Source organism: Budorcas taxicolor, chromosome 16 (genome assembly GCF_023091745.1).
Source record: "Budorcas taxicolor isolate Tak-1 chromosome 16, Takin1.1, whole genome shotgun sequence".
NCBI lineage: Eukaryota > Metazoa > Chordata > Mammalia > Artiodactyla > Bovidae > Budorcas > Budorcas taxicolor.
The window spans coordinates 45,815,605-45,835,186 of NC_068925.1; the positions used below are offsets into that span (position 1 = coordinate 45,815,605).

Below are 19,582 nucleotides of genomic sequence, written 5' to 3' on the forward strand. Positions count from 1 at the left end.
CTTCCTTTCTGATGAGGATGGTAAATTTTTTTTTTTTTTTTGTAGTGTGCTTCACAGCTAAGTATGTCTCAAAAAGGATGACCCCACACCAGATATCTCTAATAAATACAAAGAAAAAAAGGAATATGAATCTCATTGCTTATTAACTATGGCATTATTTCTTCAGTAGTTTTTTCAGCTGTTTGCAGTATATTTTTTAAAATTTATTTTTAAAAATTTATTTATTTGGCTGGCATTGGATCTTAGTTGTGGCATGTATAATATAGTTCCCTAACCAGGGATCGAACCTGGGCCGCCTGCATTGAGAATGCAGAGTCTTAGCCACTGGACTACCAGGAAAGTCCCTCTACATTCTCTTCTGAGGGGCTCTATTTGTCATTTGTTCAACTTTTTCATGTCTGGCTTTCTTTCTTATCCATAGTCTATCTGGATGCACCATTCAGTTAACCTCTTCTTTTGCTTTAAAACAACTTTTAATTTTTTAGTTTTATAGGAAGAATGTCAGAGAAGGCAATGGTAACCCACTTCAGTACTCTTGCCTGGAAAGTCCTATGGACGGAGGAGCCTGGTAGGCTGCAGTCCATGGGGTTGCTAAGAGTCTGATACGACTGAGTGTCTTCACTTTCACTTTTCACTTTCATGCATTGGAGAAGGAAATGGCAACCCATTCCAGTGTTCTTGCCTGGAGAATCCCAGGGACAGGGGAGCCTTGTGGGCTGCTGTCTATGGGGTGCACAGAGTCGGACACAACTAAAGTGACTTAGCAGCAGCAGCAGTAGCAGGAAGAGTGTTCCCATGTGTCTTTCACTCACATCCCCAGTAGGTATGTATAGAACTCTAGTGCAGCATCAGAACCCAGACCTGGGATGTTGGTACAGTATGTGTATAGTTCTGTTACATCTTATTGCAGGTGTAGCTTTGTCACCACAGTCCTAATCAGGATCTGTTCTGTCATCACAGAGATTCCACTCCTTCCTTTCTCCTCCCACCATTCCCGACACCTGGCAACCGTCTCTATAATTTTGCAGTTTTGACAATGTTATATAAGTTGACCTTGAACTTTGATGGATTTTTCTCTTTTAACATGATTTGTAGATTTAAGAAAAGTTTTTTTTGATATTTTGTCTTACTTTAATACTGGAAATGAACATAGAACTGAAGTATGGAAAGGGCTATGTCTTCTCATAGTAATTCTGTTTTTAATTAGTTGTGTAATATTGGTTCAGTAACTTAATCACTCTGCCATATGGAATGTGGAGCTTTGACATTGTAATCAGCTAAGCTTGAATTTGACTCCTGGTCTTCCAACCTGTTACCTGTGTAATCATGGGCAATTTATAAACTCTCTTAGCTTCAGTTTCCTTATCTGTACAGGTAGTAATAGCACCCTGTATAGGGTCATCATCCTTAAGGTTAGATAAGACAATGTCTGAAATTTGCTGAGCTCAAAATTCCTGGTACATTGAAAGTGTTCAGTGTGCATGTTAGTTTCTTTATTGATGTTACAATTACTACCATTACTATTATCTATTAAGTCAGGATACTGCCTCATAGAGTTGTCAGGGAATAATGAAATAATGTATACCTGGCACTGTTGTTGTGTTTGTTTAGTCTCTAAGTTGTGTCTGACTGTTTGTGACCCGATGGACTGCAGCCCTCTAGGCTCCCCTGTCCATGGGATTTCTCAGCCAAGAATATTGGAGTGGGTTGCCATTTCCTTCTCCAGGGGAATCGTCCTACCCCAGGGATCAAACCCACATTCTTGTGCATTGGTAGGTGGATTCTTTACCACTGAGCTACCAGGAAAGCCTGTGCCTGGCATAGAGAGCATTTAGTAAGTAGTAACTAGTATTATTATTTCACTTGTATTTGTCATACAAGTATGTTGTTCAGTTGCCCGGTCGTGTCCGACTCTTTGAGACCCCATGCACTGTAGCACACCAGGCCTCTTTGTCCCTCACCATTTCCCGAAGTTTGCCCAAGTTCATGTCCATTGCATTGGTGATGCTATCCAGTCATCTCATCCTCTGACTCTCTCTTCTCCTTCTGCCCTCAATCTTTCCCAGCATCAGGGACTTTTCCAGTGACTTAACTGTTCACATCAGATGACCAAAATACTGGAGTTTCAGCTTCAGCATCAGTTCCTCCAGTGAGTGTTCGTTCATTTAATGGCTTGCCTTGAAAAACAAACTGAGATCATTCTCTCATTTTTGAGGCTGTACCCAGATACTGCATTTCAGACTCTTTTGTTGATTATGAGGGCTACTCCATTTCTTCTATGGGATTCTTACCCACAGTAGTAGATATAATGATCATCTGAATTAAATTCGCCCATTCCCATCCATTTTAGTTCACTGACTCCTAAGATGTCAGTGTTTATTCTTACCATCTCCTGCTTCACCACTTCCAGTTTACCTTGATTCATGGACCTAACAATCTAGGTTCCTATCCAGTACTGTTCTTTGCAGCATTGGATCTCTCTTTCATCATCAGACACATCCACAACTGAACATTGTTTCCACTTTGGCTTAGCCGCTTCATTCTTTCTGGAGCTAGTAATTCTCCTCTGCTCTTCCCCAGTAGCATATTCCCCAGTAGCACCTTCAGACCTGGGGGACTCATCTTTCGGTGTCATATCTTTTTGTCCTTTTATACAGTTCATGAGGGTCTCACAGTAAGTATACTGGAATGGTTTGCTATTCCCTCCTCCAGTGGACCACGTTTTGTCAGAATTCTCCACTGTGACCTGTTCATCTTGGGTGGCCCTACACAGCATGGCCCATATCTTCATTGAGTTATGCAAGCCCTTTTGCCACGACAAAGCAGTAATCTGTGAAGGGGTATACAAGTATAAGATACCTAAATTTAAGGTAACATGAGGGGAAACTTTGAGGCAAGGATAAAGAATCCCTTGCATTATCCTGGGATATGACTTCCATCTTTGGTTTCTTATTGCATATGTAGTATCCATCACCTACATGTGGGATTTACTACTTATATATTAGCTATTGTTGCTTATTGAAGGATTAACCTTTCATTTTCTCGATTAGGACCCTTTTGAATTTTAGCCACCAGCATATTTTTAAGAATTTGTTCCAGTGAACATTCATTGGACAGTGTTGTTGTTCTTGTTGATCCGTTGGTCAGTTGCTAAGTCATATCTGACTCTTCGTAACCCCATGGACTACAGCCTGCCAAACTCCGCTTTCAAGCACTGTCCCCTGGAGTTTTCTCAGGTTCATGTCCATTGAGTTGTGATGCTGCCTAACCATCTCATTCTCTGCCGGCCCCCTCTCCTTAAGCCTTCAATCTTTCCAGTGTTAGGGTGTTTTCCAGTGAGTTGGCTCTTCCCATCTGGTGGCCAAAGTATTGGAGCTTCAGCTTCATCATCAGTCTTTCCAATGAATATTCAGGGTTGATCTCCTTGCAGTCCAGGAGATTATCAAGAGCCTTGTCCAGCACCCTAGTTCAAAAGCATCTGTTGTTCTACACTCAAGTTAATCCCAGTCCCCATGACCTCAGAAAGTGGCTGCAGACTTTACTTTGTTTTCCATTAATATGGATGCAATATCCATTCTCTTCCTGTGAATTTCTCTGTGTAACAGTGTCAAGAGTTCTTAATCAAGTTATATGTGTGAACATCTCTTTTATTCAACAGAAGTATAATATTTCACATTGATGGGCTGAAGAAGTGTAAGCAAACAGGGTAATAGGTAATACAAAACAGGAAACAACTCAACCTTCGTAATTAGTTAGCCCCCAGAATTTTCTGAATTTCGTAATGTATGATTTGAATAACAGTGCTTCTCAGAGCTGGTTTGTGGGCCCCATTATTACTTTTATCAGATCCTGCCCTTGAGTCCTTGCTATGAAATGGGAAGCAACATGAAAGACCAGAAGGTGCATACCAGAGGACTCGGTTTGTTTCAGTCCAGAATTTAACTAGCCACTTCTTTCATGGAGCACCATTTTTATTTGAAAGAATAACTGATAGATTGTGGATACTCACTTGGGTACTTGGTGGACATTTTCTTGATAATGATCTTGGTGAGCCTGCCATTTTAAGGAAAACAGCTGTTTTCCCAATGCAAGATTGGAGCTTTCAAGTAATAAATAGAATTTGGAAAAAGTTTTACCCACCACTCTGAACTTAACAGCTTCTATACATTAACAGACTTTTCTTACAAGATGTATGGTAATACTAATTAATGTGATTTTTGAAAAAAACTATTACTATTTGGAAGATCTTCAAACCTTTTTGTTGTTCAGTCGCTAAGTCGTGTTTGACTCTCTCCAACCTCATGGACTGTGGCACACCAGGCCTCCCTACCCTTCACTGTCTCCCAGAGATTGCACAGACTCATGTCCATTGAGTCCATGATGCTATCCAACCATCTCATCCTCTGTTATCCCCTTCTCTTGCCCTCAGTCTTTCCCAGTATTAGACTTTTTTCCAGTGAGTCAGCTCTTCTCATCAGGTGGCAAAAGTATTGGAGCTTCTTGAATTGACTATTTTCCATCTAACAAATGCATGATAAAATCATGAGTGGAAAATCCTTTCAAAGACCAATAAGATTTTAACGTACAAAAGTCCAAAAAATCATTGATAAGGTTTTAGAGTAACGCTGTGCAAAAGACCTTTAGAAAACAATCTCATGTTGAGTTTTGGTGTAGTATCAAAAAGAATATCCATAATTATCAAAAAGACTAGTCAAATGGTCTTTCCTTTCTTGGTTATGTAATCTTTGTGAGGTTAGTTTTATTTTTTTTCATATACTTCAATCAGAAGAACTCATTGCAGCAGACAGAATGTGGAAGCAGATACAAGAATCTAGCTGTCTCCTATTAAGTCAGATCTTAAGGAGATTTGTGAGAATGTAAAACAGTGCCTCTATTTTCATTGTTTTCTTTTTGTTTAAATAAAATTGTTTTTCATAAGAATGTGTTATATTGTGTCATGAGCCTGTTGTTACATTAAAATAAGTAAATATTTTGAAATTTCTCAAAAATATAGCTTCCTTAAGACTTTAATAACTTAGAATGTAAAGGTTACCTAAAACCAGAAAATTTGAGATTTGCTGTATTAAGTAAAAGGAAAAATATAGTAGTCAACATAAGATGACTGAATGTTTTCTACAGGCTGGTGATATTTCATTTAAATAATTCTGGTGATTTTTATCAAGTTGTGCATTCTAGCAGTGTAGAAATACTCATGTAATCAAGGAATTTCCCATTTGCCTTGAATGAGTAGTAATGCTAGATAAGTACTGTATTCGATACTGGGAGAATACAGAAAAGGGATGCAATCTCAGTTTCTGTACTGGACAGTCCCAGAATGGGTGGAGGCAGATGTCCATTAGTCATGGCAGAATGTCGCCTGCTGGCATGAGGTGGGAACCTCAGAAGGAGCAGTCGGGCATGGAGGTGGCAGCCAAGGACCTTTGAACATAGAGCATGGCTGCTGTTGGGAGAAGGAAAGCTGAGATGTTCGGGGGATTCCAGATCTAGCTAAATATTGGCAGTTTCCCAGGAGGAAGCCTACTTTTCCCCTTCATTTTAGTTCATATTCTGACAGTTTTTGTGTTAGATGCATCCAGTTTTCTTTAATAGCGTATATCACTATCTACCTCTTTTTCTCTTGGACTTAAAAATATTTCTGCAGTTGATTCTCTATCTGTGAGTGCCTGGAGATGGTGGGCTCATGCCATTGTCTTGTCTGTTTACCTTGAATCCTAATCTCGCTCAAATACAACTTTGTTGTATGTCTTGCTGGGAATCCCTAATGTTTAAAAATTGCATGTTATAAATACTTTTTTATAAAAATTGATTTTTAATTTTAAAGGATTCTTTGCTTTATCTTGTGCTTTCCAGTCTACTCATTAATAAGTACCCTTCGTTGATATAAAAGAGAGAAACAGATTTCTCATTTTGGCTCCTAAGAGACCCCAACATTTTTTTCTCACTTGTGTCATTATTAGCAGTATTAACAGTTATTAGTCTCCTATTTTTATACAAATAAGTGTGACATAAGGAGTTATTTATGAAGTATTTGTGGGATTTTAGTATTGGGGATTTCCTCTGTAGTTCAGCTGGTAAAGAATCCGCCTGCAATGCAGGAGACCCTGGTTCAATTCCTGGGTTGCGAAGATCCGCTGGAGAAGGGATAGCTACCCACTGCAGTATTCATGGGCTTCCCTGGTGGCTGAGACTGTAAAGAATCTGCCTGCAATGTGGGAGACCTAGATTCGATCCCTGGGTTGAGAAGATTCCCTGGAGAAAGAAACAGCTACCCACTCCAGTATTCTGGCCTGAAGAATTCCATGGACTGAGGAGCCTGACAGGCTATCGTCGTCCATGGGGTTGAAAAGAGTCAGACTCTCCTGAGCGACTTTCAATTCAGTTATTGTGACGCAGTTGTTTTTTTTTTTTTCTTTAAGATTGTTGATGTAGACCATTTTTAAAGTCTTTATTGAACTTGTTACAATGTTGCTTCTGTTTTATGCTTTGGTTTTTTGGCTGTGAGGCATGTGGGATCTTAGCCCCCTGACCAGGGATCCAGGCCACAACCCCTGTGTTGGAAGGCGAAGTCTTAACTGCAGACCGCCAGGGAAGTCCCTGTGGCACAGTTTTGAGCTACATACAATAATGCTGGTTTATTAACTAAAAGAAAAAAGCAAAAACCCCACCTTTGAAATAAAAATGAACCAGGATTATTTGTCCTGAAATTATCCAGGACTTAGCAGTGTGTGGCAGTGATGGAAAGATGGCTTCCATAACCAACCACTTGAGAACCCTGGCCCAACATAGACCTTCTGGAAGAACCTGAGAGTTGAGCTATGGGGCACATGTTGCTAGGCGGGCTGTGGCTGAAATTTTCAGAGATGATACATTTGGGCCAGACCTGCTTCTAGGCAGGCAAGCCTTTGGAAAGTATTTAGAAATAGAGGAGAGAGCTTTTGGCAACGAGTTTTTGCTTTTAGCTAGTTACAAAACAGAAATGGTAGGTAACAGTGACTGCTTTTTTTTTTTAAATAAAAGAAGTACTCAGATTAAAATAGCCTCATGGCCTGTGTAGCTCCTCTACATGCTTCCTGAAACAGCTGTTCATGATCCTATGTAAAAGCCCTGGGACGTCAGCTCTGCATCTCGGGTGGCTAGTGAGTTAAAGGCAGCCCCTCGTGTGAGCCTTTCTCTCACCTCTGCCTCTGCCCTTTTTTTCAGTTTCCTGCCTCAGTGGGGTTTTGGTCCCACTTGGGAATCTGCCTCTGCCCTGATTTTGGGTTCCTCATCTCCTTTAGGGCTCTCTCTGGAACTTCCCCCCTTCTTGAAGCCTGCCTAATTTTGATCACTCCCCTGAGCATTTCTACCGTTCTGAAGTGAATTGGGCTTACGAACATAGTGATTGGACCTGTTCTGGTGTCTGGGGCACACCTGCTGCCTCCCTAGGTAGACGGATTGTGGATTGTAATGATCTTAAGGATCAGACCACTTTGTTTTTGTTGGTCTTCTCTCTGGCTTGGTCATACTTGCTGCCCTCTTTGCCAAAATAAGACTTCATGAGAAAAATTGTCAGATTGAAGGAAGTGCTGGACCTGAAAGAAATAAGTTTTTCCGAAATTCATTTTATAGATTCAAGGCCAGTGGGGGTGTGTGTGTGTGTGTGTGTGTGTGTGCGCACGCATGCGGGGGTGGTGGAGGTATCAGATTCATGGGAGAAAAGCCAGAAACTGGGCTTGCTTTTTGGTCTTGGCTGCTCTGCTCTTCAGCTTAGTCCAAGTCAGCACATAGTCATCAAGTAGCTCTCACTGCAGAAAAGCCTTCTCTGCCCACTAGTGAAAACTCACAGGTGACTGTAAGACTCAGTTAGGATGTGTCACTGGGCAGGGAGAGGGTTTTCCTGAGAGAGTCAACAGATGGCCGTGATGGGAAGAAGTCAAGGGTAATAGAACTCTGGGAGGTGGGGCCTGCATTTCTTCATCCACAGTGTATATACCCTGCATGCCCTGTGCAGGGCCTGGCATGAAAAGACCTTCAGTGAATATTTCCAGGAGTGAAAAGGGGAAGATACCCCACAGTTTTAGGATGTGTGAGGTGACATGGGAGGAGATAAAGAAAGGTTTTGGTGAAATGCTGGTTTTCTGAAGGAGCCTGGGTGGTTTGGATTTGGCACCAGGGAGGGTGAGTGCAGCAGGTGCAGTGAGAATGTCATGGGAAGGAGATGGTCCATCACCCCTTGGACCTGCTGGACTCATCCCCACACATCCCTGAACATCTGTGCTCCACTTCACTTTGTTAAGAAGGTCTATTCTGACTGCCCTGTATAAGGAACTGTAAAAGCTCATTCGTCACTGCCCCTTTAGTTCCATGACCCGTATCAACACCTGACCTATTATTTGTTCTTTTGCTTTTTAACCCAAATTAGAATGAAAATTCCCGTAAGCCAGGAATATTGTTATTTTCATTGCTTTATCCCCAATACCCAGGACAGTTGCTGTCTTGCAGTAGGTACTTAAAAAATATTTGTTGAATGGGGGAATGAATGAATGACCCAGTATATACACTAGGAATCATAAACTATCTTGTTTATATTTCAATTAAGTTTATAGTAGGGCACCCTAAAATATTTTGAGAAGACGACGCATGGATTGCAATTTGTACTATAGGAATGTCCATCTCTCTGTGGGGTGAAAGAAGAATGGTATAGAAACTCAAGGCAGGAAGCTGCAGTAAAAGGGCTTTTAGAAGAAAAAGGCTGCATGTGGGGTTGGGGCGGGAGTGTATATGTGCAGGCAATGTTACAAATAGTGGGAAAGCTAATTCTTTCTGTGTTATGCCTCTTGAAAACATGTGCTTGTTTATGTCAGAACTATGCTCTGCTGACCTGATGTGCTCTTTTCATGACAGGAGGCTGAACAGTACCCAGGGAGAAATTCGTGTTGGTCCTAGCCATCAGGTAAAGTGAATTTTAGTAACTTCCTTAATAGGTTTTTATTTCTTATTATTCAGCTGGTCCTTTATTCTTTTGAGCAGCAACTTAGAACTGTTTTTATGCTATTTGGAATTTTATATAAATGCAGAGATTTATTTTTTAAAGACTACCACATACTTTAAAAAAATTATGGTAAAGTATATACAGTCTAAAATTAACCATTCTGACCACTTTAAAGCGAATGGTTCAGTGCCCATAAGTACCTTCACATCGTTGTGCAGCCAATCCCCAGAGCCTATTCAGCTTCCCAATCCGAAACTCGGTTCCCATTAAACAGTAACTCCTCATTCTCCCCTCCCCTCATTCCCTGGCCGCCTCCCTTTTTCGTGTGTCCACAAATCTGACAGCTATAGATACCATATCAGTGGAATCAGCCAGCATTAGCCCTCCTGTGTCTGGCTTGTTTTCTTAGCATAAGGTCTTCAGGGAGCTCCCACATTGTAGCATATGTCAGAATTTGATTTCTTTTTATGGCTGAATTATTCATTGTATATATGGTTGTTAATCTGTCAGTGAACATTTGGTCACTGTGGGCTTCCCTGGTGGCTCAGCTGATAAAGAATCTGCCTATAATGTAGGAGACCTGGGTTCGCTCCCTGGGTTGTGAAGATCCCCTGGAGAAGGGAAAGGTTACCCACTCCAGTATCCTGGCCTGGAGAATTCCATGGACTATATAGTCCATGGGGTCGCAGAGTCTGACACAACTGAGTGACTTTGACTTCACTTCATGCTTTCATTTAGCTTTTTAAAAACCCCATTTCCTTTAGAAAATTCAAAGTGATTAAGGTGTTTGTCAGCTGGAAGCTTGTTGAGTCATGACCTGTGCTCTCCATGTTTTACTAAGACTCTGCTGTTCTGTTTGTCATCTTGTCTTTTGATCTCTATATCAGGTAGGATGCTTTGACAGATAGGGCCAGAACACTCTGGCTGAACATGGCTGTTCATGGTCTCAGGTATCATCGCGTCTGGTCAGAGAGGACCAGGCTCCGCTCCGCTCTGCTCCTCTCCAGTTCTCGTGATTTGGTGTTCAGCTATACCCATGGGCTGCCTTCTTCCTTAGGCCAGGAGCTGAACTTGATTCTAAGATATACTTCTTCCGTTCACATTATCTCTGATGTCAAGCTTCATTGTACGTCCTGTGGTGTGATTATAATTTAATTGGCAGCATTTCTTCTTCCTGAATGCATTTAATAGTGATTCTTACAGTGAATGAAAATGCAGCAAATGTTGAGAGGAGGGAAGGGATACACACTGCTCTCCTTTCCCCTTAGTAGAAGGAAGATTTTCCTGGAACGTTTCCATTAGTCCCCACATGTTATCGCCATGGGTGTGTCATGTGCTTATATCTAGACTTGGGAAAATTGCTGTATTAGCATGACTGACTTGCCCCTTGAGTTGAAATGGATGTTGATATTGACCCATGGTAGCCATCACATCCTAGAGACATGATGTGGTGTCAAGTGAAGAGGCAAGAAGAGTCACTGACTGGAGGAGGGAGAGGGGGAAGATGGGAGACTGTAGAGCTGAAGGATCGACAGCAATAGGAGATGGAGGGCAAGCTGCAGTGTCACTCACACCTGCCATTATGGCTCTTGTTCCTTGCTGGAACCAGATGCATGTTCTCATCTTTGAAAGTCTGCAGCTGGAAGATTCATATATAGGGGACTTTCTGTATGTAGATTCACTGTCTAATTGGACTTGTTACTTAGGTTCACACTTTAAGATGGTGATATGCTAATCCTGTCATCCCTTCCTTTATTAGCTGATCAACTTTTCTCTTGCCAATTTTTGATTCCCTGCAACACGTAGAAAAGGCAGGTAAATGCTTGAATCTTTCCCTCTTTTTACCAGTTGGATCTCTAACAACTTCCAGTAGTCACCAATGGGTTTAAAATTACTCCCATGCTAACCAGATGTTGTTATTCTTACTGATGAGATTAAATTATCCATTTGGGATCTAGTAGGTTCCTTTTCCTGCTGTCTTCTGTGTCCTTTTCACTGGACCCCCATGATCTTTGGTTTAGAGTATATTACCTAGTATGATGTGATTTTTTTGTTTCCTTACATATGTTCTCTGCCCTAGATCTAGAACTAAACTTTTATAATGACCCCTCATTGTTTTAGTGTAGGGCTTCCCTGCTGGCTTAGATGGTAAAGAATCCGCCAGTAATGCAGGAGGCTTGGCTTTGTTCCCTGGGGTGGTTAGTGGAAAGTGACATTTTTTGGTTTGCTGCTGCCCTGTTCATTATTACTGGGATAGATACTGTTTTCAGGCCTTTTCAGAACAGATTAGGAAATATGCTTCCCCCTCACCCCTTTTCTTTTTTCCTTAATTTATTTATGTTTTAGAGATAAAATATATCATGGTCTCTTTCTAATACTAATTCAAAATTTTATCTAGGCCTTATATTTAATCCTATAGATGAAATGTTCAATCACTCATATCTGTATCTTTTCCCCATGTCAGAAAACCAATTTTTAAATGACATCAAAATAATTATTTGTTTGCCTTAGTCCTATAATACTTACATAGCAGCTTAGAATAATGGTACTCACACTGCTATAAAGAATATGATTATTGGAAACAGCTTAGCATTCAGTTTTATTTTGGCCGTAGAATGTATCCCACTAAAGCTCTTTAGGCAAATTAGTATGTTTTAATGTTACCTGAAATGATTCCTCAGTTCACTTCAGTCACTCAGTCATGTCTGACTCTTTGCAACCCCATGGACTGCAGCCCGCCAGGCCTCCCTGTCCATCACCAACTCCCTGAGCTTGCTCAAACTCATGTCCATCAAGTCAGTGATGCCATCCAACCATCTCATCCTCTGTCATCCCCTTCTCCTCCTGCCAGGATCTTTCCCAGCATCAGGATCTTTTCCAGTGACTTGGCTGTTCACATCAGATGGCTGAAGTATTAGAGCTTCAGCTTCAGCATCGGTTCTTTCAGTAAATATTCAGGACTGATTTCCTTCAAGATTGACTGGTTTTATATCCTTGCGGTCCAAGGTACTCTCAAGAGTCTTCTACAACACCACAGTTCAAAAGCATCAATTCTTCAGTGCTCAGCCTTCTTTATGGTCCAACTCTCAGATCCATATATGCATGACTACTGAAAAAACCATAGCTTTGACTCCTACTGTTGGTAAAGTAATGTCTCTGATTTTTAATATGCTGTCTAGGCTTGTCATAGCTTTTCTTCCAAGGAGCAAATGTCTTTTTATTTCATGGCTGCAGTCACCATCTGCAGTGATTTTGTAGCCCAAGAAAATAAAGTCTGTCACTGTTTCCATTGATTCTTGGAGAGGAGCAAACTCAAAACATAGTTAGGTGGATTTAGTTGATTTTGCTTTAGAGTTTTTAGGGGATTGTTATTCTTTAAACTTTGTTTTTGTAATTATGTAAAATACATGGCTCCAAAGTCAAACATGCAGATGAATTACGTTCAGAAAGTTCACCTTCTTTCCCTGTCTCCTCTTTCCCTGTTCCTTCCCTCCCTGATAGATAATTGTTAGTATTTAAAGGTTTTGATTTATCATTCTTATTTGTATTCCGCCCCCCCCCCCCCCCCATGCCCTGTTCTTAGATAAACAGTAGCATAAAATAAACACTTCCGCCACCTTTCTTTTACCTTCTGGCACTCTATCCTGGCATTCCCTCTGCTGCAGTATGCAAAGCCCCTCCTCATTCTCTTCTGCCACCTCTTGGGACCCATTGGCATGGGAGAAGCAGCTTATTCCAGCCCCCATCAGCTGCAGTTTGTGCTGTTTCTAGTCATTTCTGTTACAAGTAACGCTGTGATGAACAGGTTATACATGGAGATTTTTATTTTGCCCAGTTTTCTTTGAGATATTATATTATCCCCAGAAGGAGGAATGGCTGGCTTAGAGGGCACTTGTAATTCTAAGACTATTACAGCGTTCCCCGGCATAGAGATTGGACCATTTTGTGTTCGTGCTGACAACTTAACGTGAGTGCCAACACGCGGCCTCATGTGTCATCACACTTTGGCACTGTGTCGGTCTGATAGGTCAGCAATGGTATCTCAGTGTCATTAATTTGCATTTCTCTTGTCAGCACAGTTGGCCATCTTTCCCTATGATTCAGAGCCACCTGCATGTATGTTCTTTTCTCTAAGCAAATTATATTTCTAGTCCCCTTTTCTCTAGGAGGGATTGGTTCTTCTCCATAGCAATAGTATTTTTTTTTAAATTAATTTAACAAACAACTATTTGAGAGTTACTGCTGCAATTACTGTACGTGGTGCTAGGGAAACAGCTTGGTACGAAATGCCTGAGACCTTTTGATACTAGTTGCTGTTGTGCTTTAATTTTAAGGAGAACTCACTGTGGCTCCCAATTCAGTACTGAATTAAGGAAGCACACCATTTTGAGGGGGTGCGGTCAGCACCTGACACACAGGGAGAGGCTTGGGAGGTAGACTGTGAAGCAGAGTATGTAGACAGTAGCCTGCCAGCTGCATGGTTGACTCTTGTTGAGTTTTGCCACACAATTGTTTTTAAAACTTGAATAACAAACATTTAAAGCCATGAACTTTCACATTAAAGTCAAGATTTCTGGACTTTGGGGAAACCTGGAGTATGTATGAGCACTGGTTCCCACTCCTGCATGGCAGCGTTCTCCAAACGGGACTCTCTCCATCTCACCCCAGTCCCTTCACACCTAACACCTGCATGCTCAGAGTGGGAGCCGTTGTCGTGGATGGATTTGAGCACTTGGAATGCGGCAAGTCTGAACTGGGATGTCGCTTTCTGTTTACTGTGGACAGCAGAACATTTAAAGTGAAACACGAGGCCCTCATTTTATTTTTGTTGGCTGTACACTCTGCCTGCTTCAGTCGTTCACAGTTTTTGCCTGTTTCTGCGGACAGTGGAGCTTTTAAACTGCAGCTCTAATTTAAAATATTAAATTAATGTGACCACGTTATTGATTTAAGAAAATTAGAATGAGTGTGTTTTGCAGATGGGTGACTTTTCATAGGCCTCTGAACAGTCATGAGGCCTGTTTATACTTGCTCTGCTCCAGTAGAGGAGGGTGAGACAATGCTGGAGATACTGGGTTGGCCAAAATCTTTGTTTCAGTTTTTCCGTAACAGCATGCCAAACATCTGAACAAACTTTTTGGCCAATCCAATATTTGACTTTCTAACAGAATTGACTTGGAATCTTCGTTGTTGAGGACTGTATTACAAATCTTTCCAAAATTTTTTTTTTCTAATTGAGATGTCCTTTATGTATAGTGACCTTAGGTATACTTGAATCTTAGGTATACTCTTCAGTCCTCTGTGACAGTTCATTTCAAGGCACAGAACATGGGTCATCTCAGAAACTCCTGCCTGCCCCTCGTCCAGCAGCCCTCTCCTCCTGGAACCACTGCTCATTCAATTTCTGTCACCATCATTTAGTGCTCCTGATTTTATTGTTGTTACCTTTATGGATTTTTTTGTATTAATATGTCTTCTAATATGTGACTCATTGATCTTGACTCCTAAAAGTAGCATTGGTTTGCAGAGTAGTTCACTCATTGTTTTAGTATACATCCTTAGGTTAGACTCCATTTTATAGATATATAAATATTTTGGTAAACGTGTTTTATTGGATGTGTGTAGTTCTCCCTTCTTTATCAAGGACCTCTTATTCCCAAAACATTTTTTGTTTTGTTACTCCTTTATTCACATGTGCCCACTTCTTTTTCACTCTGTGGACCATGCTGCCACCAGGTTACATTGATACTGTTAACAGTTCCTTACGTAGAGATCAAGTCCATTATGAAATCTCCTGCGGTTAAACGATCCCAAAGTGTGCGATGGGCCAGCTTCAGTGACTCATGAGTTTTCAGTTATTTCAGTCCTGCTGAAAGAAAGAGGCTCAATTAGCTACTGTATCTGTCCCCAAGGCCTGCCTGCACAGGCAGCTCTTTGAACATGCCTTGATTGTGACTTCTTCATCCCTATCTTACAGGCCAAACTGCCCGACTTGCAACCATTCCCTTCTCCCGATGGAGACACTGTGACCCAGCATGAGGAACTGGTCTGGATGCCTGGCGTTAATGACTGTGACCTCCTCATGTACTTGAGGGCAGCAAGGTAATAGGAGTCCACATCCTCCTGCTTTCTGAATTGATGAGTGGTCAGTGAGCTTTCCCCTTTCCCCTGAAGTTGTGTTTATATATTGGGCATTCTCTGGCTTTACGTTTGGTTATGCTGTTTGTAATCAGAGCCCTGCTCCTTCTTATTGGAAAAACACAACTTTCGATAGTGAGGTCACTTTTTTCCTCCTTGGTGTTTGCCCCAACTCAGATTTTAGAGCTTTTCAAAAAGAAAACATTGTATGTCACACATTCTAGTATCAACACTTCTTAATACACTTGAGTAATTGGCTCATTCAGCACATCTTAAAATCCCATTCCATATTTCTTTGCTCCATGGCTGTTCATTGGTATCTGACCTAAACTTTGCATTTTAAGGGCTTACCTATATGAATACTTGCTAACCTGAAAATGCCTAAATTACAAAATGAGAAGTTCACGTCTGTCCCAGACATGTCACAGCGCAGGCAGGGCCTTCCTTTGTCTGCAGGGGTTTCTGGGACTCACTCACTGCAGTATCAACAACAGGCAACAGAAATGTTGAAGCAAGGTGGTGATGCAATTGTAACTCTGGCTGCTGTGCGGTCAGCAGTGTAACTTGGAGGCTACAGCAGAGATGGGGGCTTCAGGGCAGGGGTGACTACTAAGAGTTTTTTTCACCTCTTCCACGTTTGCTTAGAGATGGTTAATGTACAGCATGAGACGGATTAAATAAACTTTCAAAAGATTCAGTTTTACATATTTTCTGGAGATTGACCTTTCAAAAGTTTATAATCCAGCTGACCATTCTGGCAGATAGTTTTAGATTATTCACACCCTCAAAACTAAAGTCTAAGTACTGATAAAGCATGGGAAGAAAAACAAATGGAATCAAATGAAAATAACATTTCTTTTTCTCGGTGAGTAAAGAGTGCACTGCAGAGAAACTTAAAACTTTTTTTTTAAGATGAGAGCAGAAGCAGGGCTGAGAACTCTGGCTTAATCGTGCATATAGTGGTGGAATTTGGTCTGGGCTGGGGGCTGAAATGTCTGCCCTGCTGTGTTCTCTTCCCGTCTCTGCAGGAGCATGGCGGCCTTTGCCGGGATGTGTGATGGAGGCTCCACAGAAGATGGCTGTGTGGCGGCCTCACGGGATGACACCACCCTCAACGCACTGAATACGGTGAGACCTTTGAAGTTCTCTAGGTGGGAAGCAAATTCTTCTTTCTCCTGTGCCGGCCATAGGGAGTCTGTGGTGATGGCCCATGAAGGGGTCTGAAGTCTCAGAAGCCAGTGCTGTGGGGTGTTGCTGGTCTTGAAACATGGGAGTCATGGTCCCGGTGGTGGGCTCCATGACCTCACCAGTGATATAGCACCTCCAAATTCACCTTGTGACCTGCGCCTGTGCTCCAGGACTGTGGCGAGCCTCTGCCAAGAGCCTGGTGATAGTGGTCAGAGTTCACTGAGCGCTCACAAGCCTGGTGATTACTGAATCCTCACAGCGCCCCTCTTAGGGAGGCTCCATTATTACCACTGTGTGGACACAGGCAGGTACATTGAGAGCAGTGGAGTCGCAATCCATGGTCATACTCTTAAGATGTGAATCCAGAGGCCCTGCTTTCCAAGCCTTAATATATTCTTTGAACAAATTTGGTTTTTATAGATTTGGCTTTGGAACAATGTAAATATTTCAGATGTTTATAAAAAAGTTCAATTAAAAATAATAATAACCATTAAAAACTAAAGTAAAATGTAACCCACGAGCATAACGGTACTGAGCTGGTTGCTTCACATATCCTGTGTGAGCAAATCATCTGCTTTAATCCTATGACTCCATAGCAGCTCGGAATAACCCAGCTTGAGCCCCTGCTAGCGGTAGGATTCCTGAAACCAATTTACTTCTTAGGACACTCCTTTTTGACCTCAGAGTATATCCTATGGGGCTTTACAGGAAAATGAGTGTGTCATATAGTTCCTTGAAACAGTTCTTCTCCTGTGTGTTCATTAATGTGGAATGATCAGATCTGAAGTAATAATGAATTTTTATGGATTTCTGATCTGTTCACAAAGAGTCTGCATGGTTCTATATACTTACATAGGATATTGAACATGAAGTTGAGCAACTCTTGGTGATGATTAAGTGTCATTTAAGCACCCTTTTTGTTTGTCTTTTTCTTGAGAGGTTCCTGTAATTGGAAGCGACTTCTTTCAGTCATCTCTAAATAGATTAGAATCCAAAGCACAGGAAGACCAGGTGACTTGTATGATTGTTGTCAACAATCCAAAAAGTTAGCAACAGACCCTGATGTAGGGATCTTTCTGCTGTACAGCTTGTTTTTGGGGAAACGTGTAGATATCTGAATGACATAGCTAGTTGTTATTCCTGGTCTAGTTGTGTTTCTTGAGTGTGATATAACATTATAATAGTCTTTTATATGTTGGAGGTTGAACCACCTTACTGGGCATATGCCATGTTCTAAATAAGTGAATAATTTTCATATTCCCATTTACTTTCTCACCTATTTGCTACTTAGAACTTTTGTGGTTATAAGGAATCCTTATTCTGAACATACAGTGATAGAGCCAGAGGGGCCTTTGAGATTATTTTGCAGATGAGAAAACTGAGACTCAGAGATGATTACTCTGCCAACAGTGACTATGACAGATGTAGCTGTGAATGTCTGTGAATTCAAAATACCCTTAAAAATGTGTGTATATTCAAAGCCACTCTTTGAAATGAGCTAGTTTTCTATTGGGTTTTGGTTTAAAAGCTTTATGAAAAAAAAATTCTCCTTTCATGACTCTGCTGATCAGTTGGATTTTGAGTAACAAAAATGTTGCCATATTTAATTAAATGTCTATTTTTGACACTTTTCCTGATTTATCTGATTTATTCTCTGTCTTATTCCAACCCATCTAAAGATTCTGTGGAACATAGTTTTGTACAGAAATAATTTGAGCTATTTTTACCTGTGGTCCTTTTACCTGTGGTCCCTGATATGTGAAGCAACCTTCTGAAATTTTCTTAAGCATTGCCAGAGGGTTTTGGTTTATGGTTTTTGTTTCTGTGAAGCTACCTTCTCATCGTTTGAAATTCTTCCTGCCTAGGCGAGCCCAGGGTGGCTCAGGTGTCAGATTATGCAATACAAGTTCATTTAGCTATCAAAAGACTGAGTTGTGTGCTCATTTTATGATGAATGGAAACATTTAGTGGCTGTTTTAATTTTTATACTTTTGTTGTACTGGTTCATGGAGCGTTTTAGTTGCAGGCATCTTCTTTAATGAGAAGTGAAGTGATTGGAAAAATCTTGAGAGAAGTTAATGTTTATTTCACTTTCCTTGGAATAAGAGGGTTTTGAGTTATGTTAAGTAATAAAAAGATAAATTCATTGTCATGTGAGAAGTATTTATTATTTCTTAGAGTATAGCATAGAGTCAAAATAATGTAAAGCTTTTATCAACTTAGAATAAACCTGTGTCTATTTCCTGTTTCCCAGGACAGTGTAGAAATTTAAAGTATATGGAATCTGCAGTGCAGCTACATTATAGTATGTTTAGTAGCCCAATAGGACTGTTTGAAGTTCAGTTCAGTTCAGTTCAGTTCAGTTCAGTCACTCAGTTGTATGCGACTCTTTGCGACCCCATGGACTGTAGTACTCCATGCCTCCCTGTCCATCACCAACTCCCTAAATAAATAGTTTAATGTTTAAAACTGCAGTCACTAATAGAACATTTTTGAACTGTTTGTTCTTTATTACGATTATGCGTGTGGATGCTCAGTCATGTCCGACTCTTCATGACCCTGTGGACTGTAGCCCACCAGGCTCCTCTGTCCCTAGGGTTTTCCAGGCAAGAATACTGGAGTGGGTTGCCATTTCCTTCTCCATATTACCATTATATGGACCTATTTTAAAACATAAGCTCCTCTGGGTTACTTGTTTGACTTTTTTCTTCATTATTCCCAAATGAGAGTTTTAGTGTAGATGAAAAAAATTTATTGGAATGTAATTTTTCTATAATAAATTGCTCTCATTTAAAGTATACAATTTGATGAGTTTTTTAAAATGTGTATACCAATGAAGCTACTACAGTGTTCAAGGTAGAAATCATTTCCAGCATCTCCAAAAGTTGCCTTTTAAAATCCTTTGCTGCTTCTAGCCTCAGATAACCACTGATACATTTTTCTCATTATAGATCAGTTGCATTTTCTAGAATGTTGCATGAATTAGAATAATACTGTATATAATACTTGGGGTTTGGATTCTTTCAGCACAGTAATTTTATAGCAGATGTATGTTGTCACATTAGTAGTGGTGCATGCCTTTTTTATTGCTAAGTAGTGTTCCAGTCTGTGGATATCCATAGTATTTTATCCTTTCACCTGGTGATGGATATTTGGTTTTTTTCCAAGCTTTTGGCCATTAGGAATTGTTACACAAGTCTTTTTTTAGGACATATATTTTCATTTCTCTTGAGTAAATACCTGGCAGTGCTGGTAGCTTTTTAG

The 19,582-nt window shown here is 40.8% G+C and overlaps 1 protein-coding gene and 1 non-coding gene across 4 annotated transcripts in view; one reads left to right on the forward strand and one right to left on the reverse strand.

Moving 5' to 3' along the window:
• RERE (arginine-glutamic acid dipeptide repeats) overlaps positions 1-19,582 on the forward strand; it is a 416,860-nt gene that overhangs the window by 279,452 nt on the left and 117,826 nt on the right. For all 3 annotated transcript variants that reach the window (XM_052653908.1, XM_052653909.1, XM_052653910.1), the window contains 3 exons: positions 8,905-8,953; positions 14,970-15,094; positions 16,159-16,258. In XM_052653908.1, the coding sequence (XP_052509868.1) occupies positions 8,905-8,953; positions 14,970-15,094; positions 16,159-16,258 (274 nt within the window). The remainder of the gene's footprint in view (positions 1-8,904; positions 8,954-14,969; positions 15,095-16,158; positions 16,259-19,582) is intronic.
• TRNAE-CUC (transfer RNA glutamic acid (anticodon CUC)) lies at positions 267-339 on the reverse strand. Its single transcript has one exon. It is a non-coding gene; the product is annotated as a tRNA-Glu (tRNA).